At 35.9% G+C, this 18,367-nt stretch overlaps 1 protein-coding gene across 8 annotated transcripts in view; it reads left to right on the top strand.

The window, feature by feature from the left end:
* The window catches only part of SCN1A (sodium channel, voltage-gated, type I, alpha subunit), a 64,015-nt gene extending 46,466 nt beyond the window's left edge, over positions 1 to 17,549 (top strand). For all 8 annotated transcript variants that reach the window (XM_010074157.1, XM_010074155.1, XM_010074153.1 and 5 more), the window contains 6 exons: positions 5,168 to 5,449; positions 12,325 to 12,378; positions 12,710 to 12,847; positions 14,646 to 14,750; positions 15,113 to 15,383; positions 15,740 to 17,549. In XM_010074157.1, coding sequence (XP_010072459.1) covers positions 5,168 to 5,449; positions 12,325 to 12,378; positions 12,710 to 12,847; positions 14,646 to 14,750; positions 15,113 to 15,383; positions 15,740 to 16,896 — 2,007 coding nt within the window. In that variant the 3' untranslated portion in view covers positions 16,897 to 17,549. The remainder of the gene's footprint in view (positions 1 to 5,167; positions 5,450 to 12,324; positions 12,379 to 12,709; positions 12,848 to 14,645; positions 14,751 to 15,112; positions 15,384 to 15,739) is intronic.
* The last annotated feature ends 818 nt before the right edge of the window (positions 17,550 to 18,367 follow it).

The following is an 18,367-nucleotide window of genomic DNA, read 5'->3' as shown; positions in this document are numbered from 1 at the left end:
AAAGCTACTGTAATCCTTATGTCTTTTACTCTCTTGCCCCAATTCCTCCACAGTTTAAGAAAGAATACACCTGTCTGTTACCTGATACCCACCACCTGGTCAAGTCAGCATGGTTTCAGCATCTTGTAGCCTTCCTTGTGTGATGTCCTCAAAGTCTCTCACTATGAGAACATGCTAAACTCAGCTCATGTATGTCACCTCTCTATTCCTGTCCCCTCATGGCATACCTACCTGGTCATTCCAGCAATCTTACCTCTGTGGTGGGCCAAGAATCTACACCAATGGCTACTTGCTCACTTCTTCATCTTTCAGTGCAAATGATCTCTCTGGCAACTTTGTGTACATCTCAACTATGGCCAGTTGAGCAGGGGAGATTAATGATCCTATGGCAGATGTTCTTACCTCATACATGTTCAAGACAAGGCAATACTCATAGCTTACTCTAAAATCCTGCCCAAGGCAGTGTCAGTGTTTCATTTGAGTCAGGAATGAATTTTCCTATTTTGCTCTGATGTAGCATATGCTACGTTTGCTATTGTCAAAATCCCCCTGCATGCTGCTGTCTTTGAACAACTGGCTTTTCAATCTTTGTACTTCTGGAAGAAAGACAAATGACTTTTTGTAACAAGCACCATCTGAAGTCTACCACTGTGTGACTATAAGCACTTAAAGAGAAATAAACTATTTCTTTTTTTGGACATACATATTCAAGCCCACAATTTGTTCTTCCTCCTTGGAGTTCCTTATGGCTTTCCAAGGCTTCCCAGCTGTCAAGAAACTGAGTACAGGAGGAACAAGTGTTATGCTTCCTAGGCCATACTGCATGCATAGAAAATAAGGTTTGATTTCATCTGCAAAGGTCCTGGTGAAGTAAAACTGATTTGGCTTTCTGTGCTTGTGTATGTGAATCTTACATGAGAATGTACATGCCGAAAAAAAATATGATGTAACAGTTGAATAACCTCTATAGCCTTTTATGGACTGCTTGAAAGGACTCGGATAGGAGATCTGGCACATCAAGTGTTTGGGAAACTTTTCCTGATGAAGCCTAAAATTATGAAGTTGACAACTTCCAAAATGGGGACAAATAAAGTACTTTGTCATTTTAAGTAGGAAGAATGTTCCAAACAATCCTATAATCTTCCTTTCCGTCCGAAAGATGGTAACTTCCTCCTAATTTGCACTAGGGATAGTTTGGAACTTCTTCACAGAAGCTGCAAAAGTTAGAAGAAAAAATGGATAAGTACTACTGAAGATTGTTGCTGGTTCATTTGCACATTTCATGAGGCCCTGATATATTCACTAGTCAGGTCCGGTGTAGGAATTCCTGGAAAGCCTGTGTCTGCTGAGGTGCCAGGATCTATTGAAGTTATTTTGCTGTGGGAACTGTGATACACTGATATCTCACCACATGTTTTGGATGTGTCCCACAGCAAGGCTGAATCTAGTAAAGCTTCATTACATTCTACTCATACAGCAGGGATAAACTGATATTTTGCACAGTCCTCATTCTATACACATACACAGCTCTGACAGCAAAACTGATTTTTTTCAGTTCTGTTTTGCTGTGTTCTTTGGACCATTGTCCATAAAAAGATACAAACAGCAACAACAAAACACAACTGGACTACTAATTTGTATTGGCATAATGTCATATCAGACAGAAGACAGACAATTAGCATTGCAGTAATTATTTTATCTTATGTATTTATCTGAGGTTGGAAGATAAATGCTATGAAAATGTAAACATGAAAACATTGTGTGTGTGTGTGTATATGTATATATATATATGAAATACTGCTTTCTTCTAGAGGAGATCTGGTTTCCTACAATGATTTTTTTTCCCTGGATGAACATCAACTGAGATGTAAAATAGTCTAGAGCCTATTTGTCTTTGTAGGTGTCAGGTGTTGCTTCTCACTTGCACTTATTGCTATTCCACCTACCTGAAGCTATAAGAAGGTGAACAAGCAGAATCAGCTTGGGCTTTTGCAGCTTGCTCACTGGAGTCAGCCTGACCAACAACATCCCAGCCTTGAGGAAATGCATAGGTAATTTAAACAAGCAAACAACTCTGCAAACATCTTTTTTCCAATTTATTGGCATTACATTCCGTATCAACGAATAACAGAAAATAGGCCCAAAGGAATAGTCCCTTTTAAAATAAAAAATACATTTAGAATCACATACATCAATCTAGATTTGAAGAACAGGCGAAAATAAGAGCTGTAGTTGATAACATTCTTTTAACCCACTACAGACTCTTTTCAATAAGATGAGATTGACATTTCCTATTCGCTAAACTTTTAACTCATTAAGAAATGCTAATTGATCTCTTTTCTGCATTCAGTTCACTTTCCCACAGGTTCTCACTTTTTTTCTGTCCATTCCAGTTATGTGCATAGGTGTCGTGTGTGTATGTATGGGTGCTATCTTGGATATATATTATGTAAGCCAATGTCCTGGTTATCCTGATATACCTCAGCTATTCCCAAAGCAAAGAACAAAAAGTAAATTAAAAAAAAACACTGATAAAGCAATTGCCTCCAACTGTACGTGTTGAAGAAATTAAAGACTGCTTCCTAAGGTGGACTTTACAATCAGACAAGCATCTGACCAGCATGCAAAAAATGCAGTGTTATATTGTAAATATGGTAGGGCAAAGGCTCAGCACTGGTGAGGAAAAAAAAAATCAAAAGTCAAACAAAAACAAAACACGAACAGAAAACAACTTCTAAAAGTTTTAATTTTCTTTTCTTCTTTTCTTAAAAAACCTTCCAGGGGGACTGAATAGCTCAAGGGGTTGGTAATAGGATACAGAGCCTTTCATCTCTAGGTCACCAGTTCGCATCCAGGCCAGGTCAGTAGTGACCAAAAATTGTTACCATTTGATGGGTTTTCAGTGACCTATATGAAATAAGTTGTTGGAACCGTTGTTGGAACAGTTGCTGGAAGCTGTTCACTTCTTATTCAAGAAGCTATGGCTGATATTTTGGCAGTCTCAGTAGCGAGACTTCATTACCTGTTCATCTAAAGATGCAAGGCACACTGATGGCATTTAGTAGAAATCTTTCTTTCTACAACTATTATAAACTCATAATTGTTTTAACAATTACTGTAGCTGTTAGTATTCTGCTGCCTGTTCTGGATCTGTGCTGTGGTCCAATGGATCTCAGGGTTGCTAAAAAGGTAACTGCTCCAGGCACTCAATTAATACAAAACCATTCTTCATGTCAGCACAGCTAACCTGAATTTATTTAAGTTGCAGGACTAAATCCCCATCTTTCTTTCTTTATGTCTTTATTTTCAGGTTTTTCACCAAGATTAAACAGAGGAACTCAATCAGTATAACACATCCAGAACATTTTATGTGTGAAGGAAAAAAAACCAAAAATGATAAGACAAGCACTAGCTGGCCTAGCATTTCAAAGCAGCAACAGCGTAATACAGTGTCATAGATCAAGTCAGACTTGGAATAAATTCCAGAATCATTGCATTCCTAATTTTTATGTTCTTCTCAGTTCCATCAAGCTAAGTAGCAACAGATTTCTTCTCCCCACAGGACAGTAAAAAAACATTTCCCTCACTCCTTTGCAAATGGTTTCTTATGTTCAGAATACTACTGGGACCTTGTTAGCCTTTTTAAACATTTCTTTAAATGGCTAGCTTATGCATACATCACCTAGATACTTCAGATTTTCTATAACAGAAATTTCAAGAAGCAAGCATGCTTCCTTTAAAGTTATCACTGAGAATAGAAGCTGCCAAGAAAAGCTAAATTTTAAAAAATTCATTTCTACTGTCTGTCAATGGAGGAGGCCCTTAAAATGAGAAGAAAATATGCCCTGAAAATAACATTTCTACCTAAGATCTCTAAACAGGTCCTAATTCCTGGCCATAACATTTGGGAGGAGGAGGGTGCTGAGTGACGAGTAACGCAACCACAATACTCCGCTTCCAAAGGCCTTCAAGAGGCTATGAAATACAGGTAGTAAGATTAAGCATCTCTGAGCTTGCTCAGAATTATGTTGGTAGTGGGGAAGATCCCTCTATGTTGCAGAAAGCAGGGAACAAAGATGGACTAAGACACCTTAATACACCCCAAGTACTTATGCCAATCCTTTCCTGTCTTACTGCAGGAATTGGATTACTGAGAATCAGAGCCCTACTGTATTTTTTATTTTACCTTCCTACAAGGTCCTAAAAGTTTTACAGAGAAAAGAAGTAAAATTAAAAAAAAAAAAATTGTAAGTGAGATCTGGTATTGGATACATAAGGAGAAATAATTGCTCAGCTATTAGCCAAACAAATATCACAAAAGTTTTGATACCTCTGACAGACACATGTGATTAATTACTGTATATATCAGAAAAGTACACTTTTTATCTGCATAAGTAATTATTGGCATCTTGCCTGCAAGGGGCTGAGAAGGCAACTGGCCAAAAGGAATTTAATATGCAAAATCAAAACCCCTATATATGTCCTTGATATATGTCCTTCTTTAGATAAATGAAGGGTATTACCTACTTAAACTCAATACATGAAAGAATAAGACTGGAGCTTGAAATAAATTATGTTGATTCAAGTAGACACATATTGCAAAACTGTCTTGCTTTTCTATACAAAGAAATTAATCTTTGTTATAATCTTGCATGGAACAATAAGGCAATAAAGATATGTATTTAATTCCTGCATAATCCTTTTAATGTAGAGCTTAGTTTCTAGATTCATGGCATTTGTGTTTTCAGCTTAAATTTCAAAGCTATGTTGATGAAATCTACAGGTTGCCATTTTTCTTTAAACATTTTTAAGCTATAATTTGATGCATTTTTAGAATTTTATTCTGTCTGTATTTATATTTAACTCATTTGTCTTTTTCATATAGAACACATCAGTGTCAGGCTTCATCTTACTACCACCAGGTCTTCTCTTTTGTTTTTCTTTTAATTATTTTAATTTTCTCACTTATTTTCCTTTCATTACATGTTCTAATATTAAGTATTTAAAAGAACAGTGCAATGCTACAGTTATTAATGTACTGCTTTAACATTTATAGTATTAGTTTCTGAATAAGCATTTATTAAGCATGGGTAAAACAATATACAGACCTTTACTGCTGTAAATATTCTTACACACTTTTCTTTTTCCCCCTGTATTTGTGTACTAGGTGGTTGTGAATGCCCTTTTGGGAGCAATTCCATCCATCATGAACGTGCTTCTCGTTTGTCTTATATTCTGGCTAATTTTCAGCATCATGGGAGTAAATCTGTTTGCTGGGAAGTTCTACTACTGTGTTAACACCACAACTGATGAAAGGTTTGAAGTCGACCAAATCAACAATTTTAGTCAGTGCGAGGAACTCATAAAAAACAATCAAAGTGCCCGATGGAAAAATGTGAAAGTAAACTTTGATAATGTAGGATTTGGGTATCTTTCTTTACTTCAAGTAGTAAGTGATCACTCTTTATATACCTCTTACTGTTTATATGTAATAGTGAAAAGCGATTCTAGCAACAAAGACAGAAAAACATATTCACCTGATGGTTTTTATCTGTGACTTAGTAATACCGCTGCACTGATAACTGATGACTCTTTTCATAGTAAGCAGCAAGCAGAGCCTACTAAGATGAATAAAGAATTTTTAGGACATCTGACAGAACAAGTGCTACTCTTCCTATTTATAGTTGCCTTAGTCCTCCAGCCCCTTCTACATTTAAATGTTTCCAGAAGTACCTAGGAATGGTATTCAGCTATCTGAATACTCTAAATTTTACTGTTGCTGAAAAACAAAAATCTGCATTAGTGTGATGAAGTCACAGAGAAGAAATCCCATCTCAGTGATGTGGCTGCCACCAGTGCAGACTTATGTGATCTAAGGTGCAATTTCTCATTTGGAAGAGAAATGGGAAAAGAAAAATATAATTAGTTACTATAATCTGTAATCTGTATTTTCCCTGCTACTTCTGTGCATAAGCACCTAGTAGAGTTTATTTACCAAAAACTGAGGGAGGAAAAGAAGAAAGAAAATATACACAGAAAGATACTATAACGTTATGCCTTCGCTATCAAAAATTGTGTCCTCACAACCCTATCTTTGTATTTTGGAGTAGCTAAGAATCTGACCCAGTTTTAATCAAGAAAATGCTGGACTCTAACCTATGGTGTGTGCATTCAGCAAACCACTATGTTTTTTAAGGTTACTGTCTAATTCTGCAGAATTTTAGTTTTCATTTTTATAATTTTTAAATAGGTTTCTAAGTTTTATGTTGTCATAAGTAACCTCAATAATACAGCCCATTAACATGATGCAGTGGTATCAACATGGTCCTGCAGAGGGGTCTAAAACAATAGTTCTGAGTGTTGTGAACTGCCTCTCCCAGTTAAAACAGCATCTCACCTGTGTGACTGGTAACTGACAATTTAAATTTCACTATGATTATTTACTTTACTGCCACATGAGGAAAGAGCAGAGAAGGACAATTAATATTAAAGAATTAAACTATTGAACACAACTTGATTTTGATAACAAAATTGGATTGTAATAGAAACGTGTTAACTATTTCTTTTCTCTGTCTTATTTTGAAATCCACTGGCTTAGAATCGCCCCTAGGGTCGGGGCGGCAGAATGCTTTATTACACATGTTCAGGAGAAACAACACATCAACAAAACTCTTTCCAAGTGGTTTGCAACTCTTCTTCCAGTAGTAACCTCGTTTATTCTGGGACAGGGATCGCACCAGGTCCATTTTTTCCTGGCTTTGTGGCCGCAATCACAATCCCTCAGCTACTTGCAGTCATACATCTTTGTGTCCTGGCTATGCATAGCTTAGTCCATCTTCTCTTCATTGAAAAGAAACAAATATTTCTTACATGAAGACTTTGATTCTTAAATTATTGGATTGTTCTAGGAGGCAAATTGGGAGAAATTTGCCAATTGTTTCCATGCTTCCAAAAGAAAGTCAGTTGGTTTTGCAGTATCTACAATATAGAGATTTTTGCATCAATATCAAAGGCTTGCCTAATGGATGGATTTTTTTCATGTGAGTAGAATGTCAGTGACACCACCACTTATTTTTTCTGTATTACTAAAATGCTTGTAAAAGCATGAAGAGATTTTTTGTTTGATGTACCAGAAGAAAATGGGGCACTTCTGTCATTCCACAAAACAGACACTTGGCCCTGCAACTTTTAGCGTTTGGTAAGTTAGCCACTAGCGGTGAATTTGCAGTTACAGAATGATAAAAGCCCTAGGGTAGAGAAAGCAAAATATCAGCTTGACTTTCAGATAATGCTTTAAAATATGCAGAATTTATGTTTTTTTCACCTTCAAGAACACAAGAAAGGCCACAATTCGTAAACATTTGAGATTATTACATCACTTTCTCAATCAAAGAAGATATTTAAAAGGTTATTTTCTATTTGCTATTCAAAGTACTTTTGATGAGAATCTAGAACAGGACTCTAAAGCTGTTGTGTTCAGAAGAAACATGACAAGTGAACAGGTATGTCATAGCCCTGGACTTCCCTACCCTTCTTAATCAGCTTGTAGTAATCGTAAAGCTGAGTAAATACTAGAAATTAATTAGAGGTGTCCATTACTATGTCAGAACCAAAGATAAAGCTATTAAAACTTGAGTATTTGGCCCAAAATATGGTATTAAGCCTGAAAAATTGGAATTAAAAATCATGGCTGCAAGTGGATATGCTTTTTGGGCACCCAATGTGAACATTAATGGTCTTTTTTAAAACATTTTAATGATTAGTTGAAAAGTCTACTGAAGTCATTCAGTTCTCCACCTTAACAACCTCAGGGACAGATTTTTGTTTAGTTTTTGACAGATTGGAGAAAATAATGCCATAGAGGTCAATGTCATTTTTCTAATGACAAACTCTGTGATAAGTACCAATGCTTGAATTATAAATACAAGATCCATTTTTCAGGAAGCTAGAACCTAGCCCCAGAATGCTGCCTCTTACAGTATTATTTCCATTCTCCATTCTACCCTCTGACTCATGCCCTTTGAGCCAGTCAAAGAAGAATATTGTAAATTCCTTCAACTTTTCTGGGTTATAGGTAATACAGCATAAATCTTTATTTTCTGCATCACTGAGGTTTTCTATCTGGAGTGAATACTACTGGAAGTAGTACCATTTTCATGTCCCCCCAAAAAAAATCCAAAGCCAAAAGACTCCAGACCCTGCCACAGAGGACCTTATTATTCTGGGAAAGACATAAATGAGTCCCATGAATTATTTTTGTTTGAATGATGAAAAGCCTTTTCTGGTAGTAGATGGGTCTTTTTATCGCAGAAAAAAAACCCCTCTGTTTAAGAGTAATATAGGAAAGAAACAGATATTTCACACCAAAACACTCAGGATAAGTGGGATAATTTCAGAAAGAAATATTCTAGGCTCAAAAAATAGATTGGAAATATGTGGCAGTGGCTTTTTAAGCAAAAATAATTATCTGAGAAGCTCTTTCTTGAGTTTCCCTGGTGGTGATGCGGAATGAATTTCTGGAATGAGGGACCTAAGAAAAGAACATGAACTAATTTTTGGTTTGCATATTGTATTTTTTTTTCTTTTGGGGGAGGGGTGTGTGTAGAAAATCTGTAGTATTGGTAGCAATGTTATAATTCTTTCTGCTCAAAAATACAGGCTAACAATATGTGCCATTGATATAACCAAGTTTAATAGACTTTGTTGGTCAGAGACTCTCTTCCAAAATTCTTACATAAGCTGAAGAGTAAATATCCATGCCTTTGGTCATATAAGTACACATTCTCTCTATCAGAACTTTTTCTTCTGTGAACCAGCATGGCTCATGTTGGTCCATGTGGATTTGCAAACTTCTTTTTTCATTTCTTGGTCTGAACTTGTTTGAGTATTTCTCTGTTCCTGAAGAAAAGCATCAAAGCAGAGACAGATCTGCTGGAGAAATTCCTTTCCCAATTTTCATGCGTCAGTGAGTGAAGAGGAAGAGGTTGGTATACACAAAGAGATGTAGTTTTATGGCCTCGTGCCTTTGCAACTTGAACCCAGTGTTGGGATTCCTTGGTAAGTAAATCTCCTGGAGGCCTGGTTTATCCTGCTGGCAAGCGTCAATCCTGCTTACCAGGGTAAAATGTGGCAAACCAGTGGGTTTCAAAGCACAATGTTATATTATTCTGCTGTTACTAATATAAATATGAACACACATCTTGTTAAGTGTAGGGTAGAAAAAATCAGCAGCTGAATTCTAGGGCTATAAGATTAGGATGGCTTCAAGGTTCCATCAGGTTAGTATTTCAAAAGCAAGCTGCTATTGTATCTCCAAAAGGAAATGTGAATCTTCGCGGTGGTTATTTCTGGTAAAGAAATAGGAGTTGTGAAACTCCAGCATTACGTATAACTTCATTAGAAATTATTCATCAGGGAAAAAAGTCTATGTACTTTTAACAGTAGTAAAGTAGATTGGGGGATTTTTGTTTGTTAGTTTTTCTAACTACATTTGAATCTGCATTTGAATATATGTCTTCCAAATATCCTTGGGGAAAAAAACATTTGGAACAGATGCTGATTTCAGTTAACTGCTGCAATCTTTGAAATCAAAGAATTATTCTTGATTTAGTATCACTGAGAATATACCATATATTATTATATTTGGATATACAAAAAGGAAGTTAAGAATTTGATCTCTTAGTCACATTTCTATTACTTTCTATTCAGTATGCACAAATGCCCAAACACTACCTTATTTCTGTTAAAGAAAATGTGTTGCAGATAATTTTAAGCCTAACATAAGCAGGCCTAGGGTTCTACTGAGTGCAGTAGAAATAACACTGTTTCACTAAATGTGATGCCTTGAACTGAACCACCAGTTCTACTATTTGCTGTTGTTCAGGCAACATATTTAAAAATCACACATTACCCTACTGAACTGACGCTTCTGTTTTGGGAATTAAAAATCCATTTTCTCTCAGCTAAGTTCCCAACTAATGTAAATAGTTTTGCATAATAATTAATATATTCACTGATTCAGACTGATTTTCAGGAGGGATTGAGAATAAAACAAATATTATTATGAGGGAGCATATTTTATTATTAAAAATGTTTACTTTTAATTAGGTTTTAGGAATTTTTTTTCTTTTATTTCTTCAGTAATGGTAATATCTTATGGTTTTGTGAAACTCATTGTGGAAAATGCACATTTTACTTTAGATATTTTGAACTGCAAGATAATAATGTTGTATTTTTCCACCCCCACACTCCTTTCAAGTTGCCTTTTTAACAGTAATAATAAGCATACAACAGCTCAGTTCTTCAGATCTTTTTCCTTGTAGTAGCTGAAAGGTACTGTCTGTCTATAATGGAGTACTTTACTGATGATGGTGAAGCTTAATATTTTAAAATTAGTCTATTTCTTTTGCATTCAGTCTAGGCTATACCAATAGATTTACAATAAGCAATCATTCCAGTTTGCCTGGAGGACGATATGCAGGTATCATCATGTGTCTGAATCTGAGGCAACAGCACACACTTTGCAGAAGAGACACTCCATCATTCACATCACGTTTCTGATGTAAAAGTATGCCCATTGCTTGCATTTAGTGCTTCAGGTTGAAGTGCTGATTTCAACCTATGTTATGACATTCTAAAAAAATGCAAATAACGTACCAAAACATAAACAAAAGTAGTGACTGTAGGACATGAAGTAATCATCCTGCCCTGTTTAGACCTTGGAAGACCTCAGCTGAAATACATCATCCAGTTTTGGTCACCATTTCAAGAAATGAACTAGTGGAAAAGAGCTCAGAGGAAGATAACGAGAATGATCAGAGTTCTGGAAAACAAAATCTGCATGGAAAGATCGAAGGAACAGTGATCACAGAAGAAAGGCAGCAAGAGTCAGTTTGCAAATAAGTAAAAGGTGCTGCACAAAGGATGATTAGTACTCTGTTCTCCAGATATGTAATGATTATGACGTGACAGTCTTAAATGGCAACAGAAGGATTTCAATATTAGGAAACAATAAAGACAAGTGCTTGTTTCAGATTTATTGGTGATTTAGTGGTCCTCTGATACTACACTTTGATTTCACCATTGTACTGTAAGTTGCATGAACTTTGCATTTTCTGTGTTGGCCCCAGGATGTGAAAGTTGTTGCATACTGGATTTGCACCTCCGGATAATCAAGACCTTTTTAGTATTCCACTGTTTCAAAAGCATAAGGGATCTCTTTTCCTTTAAGAAAATAATTCCTTCTCATTTTAAGTTCACTTCAGGATCATGCCAGCTGCTTTGTTTGCTGCATAAGCAAAGCCTTTTTGAAACCTCCACTAGAAATGAAACCTCAAGATGATGGAGAAACAGCAATAACCATGGACGAAGAGTGTTACATTCCTGACTTGTTTCTGTGACTGGTCTCTGTGGCAAGGAATGTGAAGGAACCAATGGTCTGCAGCCTTGCTTAGTGAAATTATAACAGGGAATAAATGACAGAGAACTATCTCACTTCTTTGTCTTATTCTGGGCACAACTGGATTAAAAACAGTGATTTCAATTTGGAGATGTTGCCTAGTCAAAAGAGAACTAATTGCTACAACAGAGAAAATTACTGTTTTGAACACTCAGATGAAGCAATCTGTACCTCGCTGTCAAATATAAAAAAAATTACTGATTTTGGGCAGAGGAAATAGCTGTAAAGGTTCATTAAATGCTGACACCTATGAGGCATATTAAATTAATTCACATAAAACACATCCTTTTCTGAGGAGTTTATCTCCAAATATATCTTGAGGGATCTAGCCTCTGTAAAACACAATAATATTTAAAGTGAAAACAGAATTACTAAGTCAGGTAAAGTCTTTCAAAGTAGAGAAAAATCAAGATTCTGATTGACAGGAAAAGACCTTTTCTGAGGTGATAAAATTTTTCGTTCACTTTGCCACATTTCTGACTGTTTTGAGAGGGAGGGACACTACACATCAGTCTTCATTGGTGGCAACCCAGTTACATAAGGCTGTTTCTCAGCTGCACACAGCCTTTGCAGCTGACATGATATGATGAATATTTAGTCCATTAAAACAATACTGCATTCTATCATTTGTGATAATTAATTAGAAATAAGTTAATTATGCTTACTGCTTAAAATGTTCATATAGAAACAAAATAGGGGATACACAGCAGTGTATCTGATGAGCAGCTGTGAAGAAAGCAAGGTGATAAAATTATCTAGAAATACCCTGTTATGCTAATTAGTCCTGGTGCTGTACTCGGTTGCTGGAAATAATTATATGACTTGTCTTCAAGCTCTATGCTTAAACAGGTGTGTACTGTTTACAGGCTACATTTAAAGGCTGGATGGATATTATGTATGCAGCTATTGACTCAAGAGATGTAAGTACTGCAAATATTTAAAATTACCTTTTTTTTTTGAGGCCTGTCTATCAAGTGTGTATTACTATATCTTCCAAAAGCAATTACTATCCAAACAACAGAATGAAACAAAATTAACTAATATGAGATTCTGCTGTAACAAATTGTGGAAAACTGAATGCAAACTGCCAGATGCTGTCAGTAATAGATGGAATGGTCAAAATACATTGAAATAAGTGACAGTATTGTCCAAACACAAAATATCAAGGATATTTTGCCCAAGGTTGATGCTTGTTGAGTTGAAATTTTCACATGAAATCTTAGGAATGATATTTCACATTTTTTCCCTTAGGTATTACAGCAACCCAAATATGAAGACAACCTGTACATGTATTTGTATTTTGTCATCTTTATTATTTTTGGGTCTTTTTTCACCCTGAACCTGTTCATTGGTGTCATTATTGATAACTTCAACCAGCAAAAAAAGAAGATAAGTATTGTTTCATTTCTCTTCTAAATATATTCTAAAATATTGCATTTTTGCAGGTGTATGATACATGAAATGTACACCCAACACTTCCTCAAAACTGAAAAAGATAAAGTACATTAGGATATAAAATCTTACCAAGATGTAGTATGCATTAACTTCTTAAGATCTTACATTGTAGTGAATGGCACAGACCCTTCTGTTTTCAATATCCAGTTTAGTCTTCCTCAAGTCATCTTCTTTTCCATGCCTAAACCTCATGAAATCTCCTTGTAGGATCAAACCCCAATTTAGGTCTCTCATTAAAGCACTCATGATTTCTTAATTTTTTTTCTTCTTTGTACTGATTCTGTCAGCACAAAAAAATAGCTACCTGGTTATGAAAAATAAAGCATTATTTCATCACAGTACTACAGATATTGTTTTAATGATCCCAAGTATTCAAGTTCTGTTTTGTGGCATTGAATAATCTGAAACTATACAGAAAAGGAGTGGTTTGTAACTATCTCAGGGCCTTTTTTCATTGCTTCATAGTGCAGGTGTAGATAATCTCACTGGTATAGATGGTCTGAGTATCAGATACTCATCTTTAAAGTTAATTTGTCTAAATAGATAAGGTAATGAAAGCTAAAGGACAAAAGCAGCTATGAATTACTATTTTAATTTTACCTTACTGGATTTCACATTTTCTTTGGGTTTATGTTACTAATGAGAGATGCTAAGTAAGGTTTCTGGAAGCTGTACATACTAGAGGCCTAGAGGTATGTGGCTAGGGAGCCTGTCCAGTGTACAGTGCATGCATCCCCATATCTTCAAGCTTCCCAAACACTCATCCACAAAAGGGCTCCAGTCTTATGTGTTCATAGACATTCCTGGAATTAGATGTCTGCAAGTATCTTTTATCCAGGAAGATTTACTTCAAGAGGTATGTGGAGTCTGATGTGTTTTCATTCAAGCTGTCTCTACAAGAAAGTTACTATGGGCAGTGGATTTTGGTAGGTTGCTATGAAAGACCCATAATTCTCTCTTTATCTTCACCGACAGACTCCAGAAGTCAGTTCCGGCTTTTGTTAAGCAGAACTTCATAGAACATGGAAGCTAATCAAGATAAAAGACTCAGAAGAGAGCACTTTGCTGTTAGTAGTATCAAGAGTGCTTCAGTCTTCAGCTCAGTTTCTCCAAAGCCTGATAACCCATCTCAGGTTGCATGGGGCTCTGGGGAACCTGATCTAGTGAAAGATGTCCGTGCTTACTGCAGGGGGGTTGGACTAGATGACCTCCATGGTCCCTTCCAGCTCAAACTATTCAATGATTCTATGATTCTGTCTTCTCAAAAAACGCCCCAATGCTAATGTTACAATTGCTAAACTAGAGATATCCAAAACACTAACACATTCATATATTGAAAACCTGACTTTGTCTCCTTCCTTTGTTTCACTAAAATCACAGTTCAGAAGTGACTTCAGATTATGTCAGCTTATCTCACATGCTGTTTACTGTATCACTCCCTGTAAGAGAAAATATGTACTGAAAAAATGTTTCCTAGAGTTCAAGGAAAATAACTGTAGAAAAATGCTGCATTACTATTTTTTAGTGAGGTGCAGTACTGGATGTCCAGACAACTCCTGGACTAAATGTTTAGACTGCAGACAGCTGCATTTGATAGCTAAGAGATTTTTCCTAGTTCAGTCTTCTTGATTTTCATGAAATAAATAAATAAATACATCACATTTCTCTTTAAGAGTTTTTTCAACACTGCATATAAATGTGATTATAACCAGTTTTGATTTCATGTTTTTACTTTGGAGGTCAAGATATATTTATGACAGAAGAGCAGAAGAAATACTACAATGCAATGAAAAAGCTGGGATCCAAAAAACCACAAAAACCTATACCAAGACCAGGGGTAAAATTATTTATATACATCAGACCAATAGCTATTTACAAACAACTCAGGTTTTATTGATATATAGGAGCAGAAATATGCCTATGTGAAAATTATCACTAACTAGTGTATCAGTCAGCAAAAACAGAAAATGAAAACACAGTAAAAAAAAATTTTCCCTTGCAACCATTTTATGTATGAATATACAAACAAAGGAGGCTCAGATAAGCTGTTGTAGTCACTTTGACTACTTAAGAGCACTAGTTACATTTTTATTGGAGTCTCATAGGCCTTACTACATATATTTTTCTACTTTCTTCTAACGGTACAGGAAAAACAATTACAGTTTGTATTGGATGTTTCTTTTTTTCTTTTCTCCTCAGAACAAATTCCAAGGCATGGTCTTTGATTTTGTGACACAGCAAGTATTTGACATCAGCATCATGATTCTTATTTGTCTTAACATGGTTACCATGATGGTAGAAACTGATGACCAGAGTAAAGAAATGGAAAATATTTTATACTGGATAAATCTGGTGTTCATTGTCCTTTTCACTGGAGAATGTGTCCTGAAATTGATTTCACTTCGCCATTATTATTTCACTATAGGCTGGAACATTTTTGATTTTGTAGTTGTCATTCTCTCAATAGTAGGTAAGTCTTGTTTATTAAATTAAAAAGATGGTAAAATGAATATAAGGTGAACTTTTACTTGAATAGAGCTATATGGTTGGCTTTTGACATTGCAAGGTTTACAACCAAGTCATGCAGGTTTTCATTTTATCTAATAATTTACCTAATCCAACCATCAAAACTGTTATAATCGTTCAACATGTATTGCACCTGCAAATATTAAGTCTAACAGGTAGAAGAGAAATTATGCAAGTGCTATCTACAGAATATCTTTTATTGCTACATAGAACCACCAATTTAAAAAAATTTTCTAAATTTCTACTATGTTATGGAGATTAAGTGGTAATGTCCCTTGGTTTTATTTTTGTCTGTTTTAGGTATGTTTTTAGCTGAGATGATTGAAAAGTACTTTGTTTCCCCCACACTATTCAGAGTCATCCGACTTGCCAGAATAGGTCGAATCCTGCGTCTCATTAAAGGCGCTAAGGGAATCCGCACTCTGCTCTTTGCTTTGATGATGTCTCTTCCTGCTTTGTTCAACATTGGGCTGCTGCTCTTCCTGGTCATGTTTATCTATGCGATATTTGGCATGTCCAACTTTGCCTATGTTAAGAGGGAAGCTGGTATAGATGACATGTTCAACTTTGAAACTTTTGGCAACAGCATGATCTGCCTGTTTCAAATCACCACATCTGCTGGCTGGGATGGTTTGCTAGGCCCAATTCTTAACAGTGGGGAGCCAGACTGTGACCCCAACAAAGCTCATCCGGGGAGCTCTGTGAAAGGTGACTGCGGCAACCCTTCCGTTGGGATTTTCTTCTTTGTCAGCTACATTATCATATCATTTCTGGTAGTGGTGAACATGTACATTGCTGTGATTTTGGAGAACTTTGGTGTTGCTACTGAAGAAAGTGCTGAACCCTTGAGCGAGGATGACTTTGAGATGTTCTATGAAGTCTGGGAGAAGTTTGATCCTGATGCAACACAATTCATGGAATTTGAGAAGTTGTCTGATTTTGCAGCAGCACTTGAGCCTCCTCTTCATCTACCCAAACCAAACAAAGTCCAGCTTATTGCAATGGATCTGCCCATGGTAAGCGGTGACAGAATTCACTGCCTTGACATCTTGTTTGCTTTCACAAAGCGTGTTTTGGGGGAAAGTGGGGAGATGGATGCCCTCAGAATACAGATGGAAGATCGGTTTATGGCATCCAATCCTTCAAAAGCTTCCTATGAACCAATTACAACCACATTAAAAAGAAAACAGGAGGAAGTGTCTGCTGTCATTATTCAACGAGCTTATAGGCGTCACCTTTTAAAACGAACAGTAAAACAAGCTTCCTTTATCTATAACAAAAACAAAACTGAAGGAGGGGCTGGTCAGGGTATCCTTATTGACAAATTAAATGAAAACTCATTTACAGAGAAAACCGATATAACTGCATCAACAGCAGTTTGTCCACCTTCTTATGATCATGTAACAAGGCCAGTCAAAGAAAAGCATGAAAAGGAAGATAAAGATGTGCAGAAATAAAAGCAAATAGCAAGCAAAATCATCTATGTGCAAAATAGTAGTCTGTAAGGATCATGTGTTTGTGTCAATGTGACTCCTGCTGGAGGTCTATGCCAAACTGACAATTTTTACAAATATACTCTACATTAAAGGTCAGTGCCTATTTAAAGACAGTGACACCTTGTCAGTGACTGTGACTGTGATATGCGGAGACAACCTTGACAGGAGTTTACTGTTCTCACTACCAGCTGACACTGCTGAAGAGGAGAGAAAAAATGGCTACTCAGACTGTAGGGACCAGTTAAAGGGGTGCAAACCAAGTATTTGTGTGTTTAGCATAAAACAATACCATAACTGTATCCACTGTTTGCATTTCAACTGCCAGATATGTCATATTTTTACAAAATCTGTGTTGGTGGATCCATCTTATTTTTATTCATACGTTGTTTATTATATGTGACTATTTTTGTAAATGGGGCTTTTGTTGGGGGAGGGGTGAAGTACACCGTTTACAGGTACAAGGGCCAGCTGTTCTATCATATGACTAATATGACACAGAAATTATTTGCATGAAGGCATGCTGTACTGATAGATCATGCATGAAAATAACATTAAGTCACAAAGAACAACAGATTTTTTTAGCATAAGGTTTCTGGAAAGGAATAACAGATTTTGAGGTGCTTAATTTAAGTATTCATGTTGTATCACATCCAAACAAGTCTTGGTATGCCTGTAAAGTCTCCTATAACTCATAAGAAGAGCAGTGACATAATTTTTTTCCACAGACTATTAAGTTTCAGAAAGTGAAAACTTTCATCCAGGTCTGGAGCCACAGATTTTGTCTTTGTCAAATGTCCTTCTGCATACAAACACCAAATTAATCTGCCTCAGCCCTCTAAACTGATCAAAAAGAACCCTTTATAAAGTTGTTCTGCTTTATCCTGCAGTATTGTTTAGCCATCTTCAGCTCTCAGTAAGGTTGATGTTGTTGTACATGTTAATGAAAAGCCCTCTGCTATGTACATAGTAATTTTTAACCTGTGGTGCATGTTTGAGCAAACAGATAATGACCTAAGCACATTTATTGCATCAAATATGTACCACAATAAGTGTAGTGTGCAAGTGTTCAACAGGTAAAATTATGTATTATCTACCATTATAGATAGTTTGGATGCTATCAGTGCATGTTTATATTGCCTATGCTGCTGTTCCTTTGACTGTCTGGGATTCTTAAATATGGGAAGCCATACATCAGAGCTAAATGAAATAAACTATTCAACAAGACCTCATTCCTCCATACCATTAAGCAATATTTTGCAATTATTTAGAAGCTTATTTGTTTTATGTTTTTGAATTTTCAAATAAAAGCATATAGTGTATATCTAAACTGTACAGACATGTTGAAAACTACTAAACCTGTTGAAAATAATGTTAGAATTTTATAAGCAAATATAAATACTGTAAAAATCATTTTATTTTATTTTTCAGCATT

The sequence above is a fragment of the Pterocles gutturalis genome, unplaced genomic scaffold (assembly GCF_000699245.1).
Source record: "Pterocles gutturalis isolate BGI_N339 unplaced genomic scaffold, ASM69924v1 scaffold8492, whole genome shotgun sequence".
NCBI lineage: Eukaryota > Metazoa > Chordata > Aves > Pterocliformes > Pteroclidae > Pterocles > Pterocles gutturalis.
This window is presented reverse-complemented; position numbering and strand designations above follow the sequence as displayed.